Source organism: Orbicella faveolata, unplaced genomic scaffold (assembly GCF_042242905.1).
Source record: "Orbicella faveolata isolate gen_17 unplaced genomic scaffold, um_ofav_v1 contig_26, whole genome shotgun sequence".
Lineage (NCBI taxonomy): Eukaryota > Metazoa > Cnidaria > Anthozoa > Scleractinia > Merulinidae > Orbicella > Orbicella faveolata.
Window position 1 is genome coordinate 1807440 of NW_028301554.1, and position 9056 is coordinate 1816495.

General features: G+C 40.6%; 1 protein-coding gene across 1 annotated transcript; it reads left to right on the top strand.

Annotated features, from left to right (window-relative positions):
• Positions 1 to 1222: 1222 nt before the first annotated feature.
• Positions 1223 to 7984, top strand: LOC149107567 (uncharacterized). The gene is made up of 3 exons (XM_089296107.1): positions 1223 to 5893; positions 5979 to 5993; positions 6032 to 7984. The coding sequence occupies exons 1-3, from the start codon at positions 1223 to 1225 to the stop codon at positions 7775 to 7777; spliced, it is 6432 nt and encodes a 2143-aa protein (XP_089152233.1). The 3' UTR covers positions 7778 to 7984.
• The last annotated feature ends 1072 nt before the right edge of the window (positions 7985 to 9056 follow it).

A 9056-nucleotide genomic window follows, 5' to 3' on the forward strand; every position in this document is an offset into this window, starting at 1 on the left:
TTAGCTGACAGTTCAAATTTTAATCACTCCTTTGCTATAATTTAAACCTCCTCCAGACCTTCTATTTACCATTTAACTCAAATAGAACTAATATAAATCTAGTTATATTTTAGTTGCAAAGTTCAAGAAGAATTTCAATACATTGTTTCCATTTAATAGTTAAATTTGATTCAGTGATAAACAAGTGCTTCCAGATTTTACTGCCTGGTCCTTTTTTTTTTGCGCCTCAAAAACTTGTAGCAGTTTAATAGCTCTAAATCCAGATTACAAATTACTCAGGTTTTCTCGCCATCAGACTAAATGGATTTTGCTTTATTCAGAATTTTATTTGCCGTTCATTTCATAATGGAATAACAGTTTTAGCCAGTGAGTTTCCAATTATATTTGTCGCTGGCCTCACAATTGATTGGTTCCTCAATATTTTTGCAATTGTCGCTTAGAACAGCTCGATTTATTTTTTGCGCTGAGTTCAAAATAGTTTTGTCGCCGGACAAAAAATTTAACCTTGTTGCTTTTCGTTGGGAGTTGTTTAATTTTCGCTCAATATTCAGAGTTATTTCTGTCGCTCGCTTCAGACTTATATTTGCAGCTAGATTCAGATTACTAATCGAAAGAGTTTTCGCCAGGTTTAAGAAACTCTTTCACGTCACTTCTATGTCGCTCGGTTCGGTATTATTTTTACTTCTGGCAAATCAGAAAGGCAAGCAGCGGGTAATATGTCTGTTATCATGGCTAATATTTGCGTAAACATGTCTGCCCTAAGGACGATCTTTTTATTTAATCAGCTATTTGAACTATTTCAACTCGTGCAGTGATTTTGTAGGTGACTCCGCTTCAAATCGACGTATTACCATGAATCATGAATCATCGCTTATATTAGTCCAAATGTAACGCGATTGCGCTATGTATTTGCAGACTTGTAAATCAGTTTTCACTGATGTTAAGGTCTTTCCTCACATTTGCATTGCGCATCCTTACTGCGCATAATTTTTGGCCTCATTAGCGCACGCTCGTGCACGCGCATATTGAAAACATGACGGATTTGGCTTGATATTGAGTTCTCTCAGTTGAAAAATGGCTCTAGCTCAGCAACGAGCACGGGCACCCCAATTTTTTATATTATTCGTATTTATGACAATATATCCTCGAAATCGATACTTTACGTTTTGTTTTATTCTGATAAGCGAATTTTTTTTTTACAAGACTTACAGAAGAGGGCGTCATGAACGACCTTGAAGAAATTATACAAGCAATCTATATTGGCGTCGTTGTTGCCACGTTCCTTTATATGACCGGTCGTGCTGAAAAAGCAATCGAGTTATGCAGAGAAAGCTGGGTTTTACTAAATAATAAAGCACTGGAGAAAGAAGAGCAGTTTGGTAAATTTCTTTGCGAGGCAATCTATAAAGTAATGTTCAAGGCGTACCTTCTTATCCGTGATTACACAAATGTAATAACATACGGCAGGAAGCTTCTCAGCATTGAACGTGAGAGAGGTGAAACAGTCAATGCAGGGAAACTTTGTATAAAGCTGGCAGATATATATAAGGCTCAAAATAAGTATGTTGAGGCAAAAGACCTTTATGAGAGAGCGATCAGTATCATGAACAAAACAGGAAACAGCAAAGAGGAAGAACACGCTTGTGCAAGGCTAGGAATTATACTTTACTCTCTTAGTGAATTTGGCAAAGCAAAAGAATATATCGAGAAAGCACTTGCAATCGCAATTGAAATTGGTGACAGAGAAGGAGAAGGATCATGTTATGGAAACCTAGGAACAGTGTTTATGTCTCTTGCTGACTATGCCAACGCAAAAGAATACCTCGAGAAAGCACTTGCAATCGCAATTGAAATTGGTGACAGACGAGGAGAAGGATCATATTGTGGAAACCTAGGAACAGTGTTTATGTCTCTTGCTGACTATGCCAACGCAAAAGAATACCTCCAGAAAGCACTTGCGAGCGCAATTGAAATTGGAGACAGAAACGGACAAGGATCATGTTATGGAAACCTAGGAAGAGTGTTTATGCGTCTTGTTGACTATGCAAACGCAAAAGAATATCTCGAGAAAGCACTTGCCATCGCAATTGAAATTGGTGACAGAAAAGGAGAAGGATCACGTTATGCAAACCTAGGAAAAGTGTTTAAGTCTCTTGCTGACTATGCCAACGCAAAAGAATATCTCGAGAAAGCACTTGCAATCGCAATTGAAATTGGTGACAGAGAAGGACAAGGATCACGTTATGCAAACCTAGGAACAGTGTTTATGTCTCTTGCTGACTATGCCAACGCAAAAGAATATCTCGAGAAAGCACTTGCAATCGCAATTGAAATTGGTGACAGAAAAGGACAAGGATCACGTTATGGAAACCTAGGAACAGTGCTTATGTCTCTTGCTGACTATGCCAACGCAAAAGAATATCTCGAGAAAGCACTTGCAATCGCAATTGAAATTGGTGACAGAGAGAACGAAGGATCATGTTATGGAAACCTAGGAACAGTGTTTAAGTCTCTTGCTGACTATGCCAACGCAAAAGAATATCTCGAGAAAGCACTTGCAATCGCAATTGAAATTGGTGACAGAGAGAACGAAGGATCATGTTATGGAAACCTAGGAGTTGTGCTTATGTCTCTTGCTGACTATGCCAACGCAAAAGAATATCTCGAGAAAGCACTTGCAATCGCAATTGAAATTGGTGACAGAGAGAACGAAGGATCATGTTATGGAAACCTAGGAACAGTGTTTAAGTCTCTTGCTGACTATGCCAACGCAAAAGAATATCTCGAGGAAGCACTTGCAATCGCAATTGAAATTGGTGACAGAGAGAACGAAGGATCATGTTATGGAAACCTAGGAACAGTGTTTAAGTCTCTTGCTGACTATGCCAACGCAAAAGAATATCTCGAGAAAGCACTTGCAATCGCAATTGAAATTGGTGACAGAGAAGGACAAGGATCACATTATGCAAACCTAGGAACAGTGTTTATGTCTCTTGCTGACTATGCCAACGCAAAAGAATATCTCGAGAAAGCACTTGCAATCGCAATTGAAATTGGTGACAGAAAAGGACAAGGATCACGTTATGCAAACCTAGCAACAGTGTTTAAGTCTCTTGCTGACTATGCCAACGCAAAAGAATATCTCGAGAAAGCACTTGCAATCGCAATTGAAATTGGTGACAGAGAGAACGAAAAATTATGTTATGGAAACCTAGGAACAGTGTTTGAGTGTCTTGCTGACTATGCCAACGCAAGAGAATATCTCGAGAAAGCACTTGCGATCGCAATTGAAATTGGTGACAGAAAAGGAGAAGGATCATGTTATGCAAACCTAGGAACAGTGTTTGAGTATCTTGCTGACTATGCCAACGCAAAAGAATATCTCGAGAAAGCACTTGCAATCGCAATTGAAATTGGTGACAGAGAGAACGAAGGATCATGTTATGGAAACCTAGGAGTTGTGCTTATGTCTCTTGCTGACTATGCCAACGCAAAAGAATATCTCGAGAAAGCACTTGCAATCGCAATTGAAATTGGTGACAGAGAAGGAGAAGGATCATGTTATGGAAACCTAGGAACAGTGTTTGAGTATCTTGCTGACTATGCCAACGCAAGAGAATATCTCGAGAAAGCACTTGCAATCGCAATTGAAATTGGTGACAGACGAGGAGAAGGATCATATTGTGGAAACCTAGGAACAGTGTTTATGTCTCTTGCTGACTATGCCAACGCAAAAGAATACCTCCAGAAAGCACTTGCGAGCGCAATTGAAATTGGAGACAGAAACGGACAAGGATCATGTTATGGAAACCTAGGAAGAGTGTTTATGCGTCTTGCTGACTATGCAAACGCAAAAGAATATCTCGAGAAAGCACTTGCCATCGCAATTGAAATTGGTGACAGAAAAGGAGAAGGATCACGTTATGCAAACCTAGGAAAAGTGTTTAAGTCTCTTGCTGACTATGCCAACGCAAAAGAATATCTCGAGAAAGCACTTGCAATCGCAATTGAAATTGGTGACAGAGAAGGACAAGGATCACGTTATGCAAACCTAGGAACAGTGTTTATGTCTCTTGCTGACTATGCCAACGCAAAAGAATATCTCGAGAAAGCACTTGCAATCGCAATTGAAATTGGTGACAGAAAAGGAGAAGGATCACGTTATGGAAACCTAGGAACAGTGCTTATGTCTCTTGCTGACTATGCCAACGCAAAAGAATATCTCGAGAAAGCACTTGCAATCGCAATTGAAATTGGTGACAGAGAGAACGAAGGATCATGTTATGGAAACCTAGGAACAGTGTTTAAGTCTCTTGCTGACTATGCCAACGCAAAAGAATATCTCGAGAAAGCACTTGCAATCGCAATTGAAATTGGTGACAGAGAGAACGAAGGATCATGTTATGGAAACCTAGGAGTTGTGCTTATGTCTCTTGCTGACTATGCCAACGCAAAAGAATATCTCGAGAAAGCACTTGCAATCGCAATTGAAATTGGTGACAGAGAGAACGAAAAATTATGTTATGGAAACCTAGGAACAGTGTTTGAGTGTCTTGCTGACTATGCAAACGCAAGAGAATATCTCGAGAAAGCACTTGCGATCGCAATTGAAATTGGTGACAGAAAAGGAGAAGGATCATGTTATGCAAACCTAGGAACAGTGTTTAAGTCTCTTGCTGACTATGCCAACGCAAAAGAATATCTCGAGAAAGCACTTGCAATCGCAATTGAAATTGGTGACAGAGAGAACGAAGGATCATGTTATGGAAACCTAGGAGTTGTGCTTATGTCTCTTGCTGACTATGCCAACGCAAAAGAATATCTCGAGAAAGCACTTGCAATCGCAATTGAAATTGGTGACAGAGAGAACGAAGGATCATGTTATGGAAACCTAGGAACAGTGTTTAAGTCTCTTGCTGACTATGCCAACGCAAAAGAATATCTCGAGAAAGCACTTGCAATCGCAATTGAAATTGGTGACAGAGAGAACGAAGGATCATGTTATGGAAACCTAGGAACAGTGTTTAAGTCTCTTGCTGACTATGCCAACGCAAAAGAATATCTCGAGAAAGCACTTGCAATCGCAATTGAAATTGGTGACAGAGAAGGACAAGGATCACATTATGCAAACCTAGGAACAGTGTTTATGTCTCTTGCTGACTATGCCAACGCAAAAGAATATCTCGAGAAAGCACTTGCAATCGCAATTGAAATTGGTGACAGAAAAGGACAAGGATCACGTTATGCAAACCTAGCAACAGTGTTTAAGTCTCTTGCTGACTATGCCAACGCAAAAGAATATCTCGAGAAAGCACTTGCAATCGCAATTGAAATTGGTGACAGAGAGAACGAAAAATTATGTTATGGAAACCTAGGAACAGTGTTTGAGTGTCTTGCTGACTATGCAAACGCAAGAGAATATCTCGAGAAAGCACTTGCGATCGCAATTGAAATTGGTGACAGAAAAGGAGAAGGATCATGTTATGCAAACCTAGGAACAGTGTTTAAGTCTCTTGCTGACTATGCCAACGCAAAAGAATATCTCGAGAAAGCACTTGCAATCGCAATTGAAATTGGTGACAGAGAAGGACAAGGATCACATTATGCAAACCTAGGAACAGTGTTTATGTCTCTTGCTGACTATGCCAACGCAAAAGAATATCTCGAGAAAGCACTTGCAATCGCAATTGAAACTGGTGACAGAGAAGGAGAAGGATCATGTCATGGAAACCTAGGAATTATGTTTTCATCTCTTGGTGACTATGTCAAAGCAAAAGAGTATTATCAGAAATCACTCGCGATCGTAACTGAAATTGGTGACAGAAGCGGAGAAGCAAGATCTCGGCTATGTTTAGGATTCGCGTTACTATGTCTCGGTATAAAATATGCTGACGCTAACAAATATTTCGAGGAAGCACTTCTGTTTGCAACTGAAACTGGTGACAGACAATGCGAAGCAACATGTTACAGTTTCCTAGGAAGTCTGTTTAGATGTCTGCGTAACCATGTCAAGGCCAAAGAATATTATGAGAAATCACTTTCTATCGTCGTTGAAATTGGTGACAGAAGTGGAGAAGCAAATATGTACTGTAACTTAGGAAATCTGTTTATACTTCGCCATGAATATGTCATGGCTGAAAAATACCTCGACAAGGCACTTTCAATAGTTAAGGAGGGAGTTCAAGACTTTCAAGTGGAGGTTCTCTGCTATGAAAACATGGCATATGCAAAAATACCACAGGACAAGAAACAGGAAGCGTTTCGTTATTTGTTTCAAGGTATTCAAAAATGCGAAGAATGCCGAGGCTTTGTCAAAGACAATGATGATTTAAAGGTACTTTATTCAGATCAGTACAACTCTCCCTACAAAAAACTCAGTACATTGTTTTGTGCCACTGGGAATCCTGATAAAGCTCTTTATGTTGAAGAGCTCGGAAGGGCTAGGGCCCTATCAGACTTGATGGCAGCTCAGTACTCTGTTGAACGGCAAATCTCAGCTGACCCGCAATCATGGACTGGCATTGAAAATGTCGCCAACCTAGAAAGCGACTCTAACTGTCTGTACATTTCATATGATGATCAAAATGTATTATTGTGGATTCTGAAAGCAAATGGAGTCGTTGCCTTCCGAGAAAGCAAAGTAGAGAAAAAAAAAGCTAAAAATTTGGATACCTTTCTTAATAACGTGGCTGAAAGCTTCCGCAGCTTTGGTATTTTACCCCCGGAGCTTTGCGAAGATCGATCTTTTAATGGCATTGAAGAAACACCAGATTCCTCTGAGGAAGACAACCTCGCCGTTTTACGACAACAGGGACGTGAAGTTGATCCCAGACCAAATCTAACTTTGTTCTACAAAATAATCATCGCTCCTGTGGCCAACTTACTCAAGGGGTCCGAGATCATCATTGTTCCTGATCGCCACCTGTACCGTGTTCCATTTCCAGCTTTACTTGATGACAGTGGGAAGTACTTATCAGAGACTTTCAGGATTCGCATTGCTCCTTCGTTGACGACTCTCAAATGCATTCAAGACAGTCCTGCCGACTATCACAGTCAGACTGGAGCTCTGATAGTGGGTGATCCTGACGTTGGTGAAGTGCTTTGGAAGGGTTGCCGAAAAACCATCCCACCATTGCCCTTTGCAAGAAAGGAAGCAGAGATGGTTGGACGACTGCTGGGTGTTCAGCCTTTGATAGGACAGCAAGCAACTAAGCAGGCGGTACTTCAAAGAATAAATTCAGTGAGCCTGATACACTTTGCTGCACATGGTAATGCGGAGAAAGGAGAGATTATTCTTGTGCCTGTTAAAACTGGTAGTCGACTTCCACGTGAAACCGACTGCTTATTGACGGTGGGTGATATTTCGCAAGTTCAGCTACGAGCCAAACTTGTTGTACTAAGCTGTTGTCACAGTGCCCGTGGACAGATTAAAGTCGAAGGAGTTGTTGGAATGGCTCGAGCGTTCTTAGGATCCGGTGCGCGCTCAGTGTTGGTGGCACTGTGGGCTCTAGAAGACAAGGCGACTTTGCAGTTGATGAGTCGTTTCTACGAGCATCTTTTTCGTGGGGTGAGTGCCAGTGAATCCCTCCACCAGGCCATGAAGTGGATGAGAGAAAACGGCTTCGCCAAGGTTTCCGAGTGGGCGCCGTTTATGCTGATTGGAGATAACGTGACAATTGAGTTTGGAAATAAAAGTAAGTACAAACTTTCACTTTGGCGTGGGAATGGACTACAATGTAACGTGCAGGGAGAACTGGGGCCAAACTGTCAAGCATAAATAAAAGTAAATTGGCTCAGAAGAAATAATGATTGATATCTTGGTTTGTTTCTATCTTTCTTTTCGTTTCAGGAAGTGATGACCTCAGCAATGGAGGGCTCCAGGCAGACATCAAGCAAGCAATGACCTGAAACCTTCTTGCAAACGTGACATTTGACTTTGGAAATAAACGTAAGTACAAAGATTTTACTTTAGCTGGGCAATGGACTACAAGGTAACCTGCACGGGGAACTGGGGCCAAACTGCGTTAATCTACAGCTTTCAAAGGGAATTGGTTTACTAGAAAAATGATTTATAACTTGTTTTTTCTCCATCTTTGTTTTTGTTTCAGGAAGTGATGACCTCAGCAATGGAGGGCTCCTGGCAGACACAAGCAAGCAATGTCGTGACAAAACAAGCGTAAAATATGTTGATTTTATTTTCGTGAAATTTTCCGAGAAAGGCATTTTCTATGCATTTCAACCAAAATTCGAAAAGCCTCCTTGAAAGTGTTTTTTTTTAAGTTCTTGACAAAGCAATCAGCGTTTTCAGTACAGTAAATCATTCAGTTAGCTTTCATTGTACTCAGAATTCGAACTCACGGCCCGTTGTTATATGAATGATTATATCAATGAAACAAGAAAAAGTAGACAAGGGCTTCTAGTATCTTACAACTGAAATAGTTTTTATATATAGATGGATCTTTGAGTGGGAGGGGGGTGGGGAAACCGTGGGGAATAATAACCAGAATTTTAGAGTAATCTGAATACGCGTGTAAAGCACAAGTGTTATCACCAGCTTAATATAAGCAGGTCAAACCCTTCTGTGGTTCGAAAGGGGGTTGTTAGGTATCATCCAAGTTCACCCAAAATATTTCACTTTCTGACAATTCTAGTCTTCTTGACAGCAGATATTTTTAGGTCACGCAAAGGTTCTTCCCAATAACAGCTGCCTCAACCTGAACCACGTTCGTTTGCGTCTTAGCCAATGACAGCTTCGCTCAAATATTCCTGAGTATGTGACGCCAAAATGTTCCCTGTACGCCAATCAAAAGTCGTGTCTTATTGTCATCCCAAGTGCCAGTAATGTCGCCTTTTTGATATGACGCACTCCGGACCGTTACTTGGGTGGAGCATTGCGTGACCAACTTAATAACGGCTTTGAAGGAGACCAGAACAGTTCTGGTCATTTTTTAAACAAGCTGACACTGAGTACTAGGAAAAGATTAAAAAGCCTAAAATGTTTAAGTACTAGGCTACTAGACAATTAATTCGTTGCGATAACTTAAAATACATAGTCT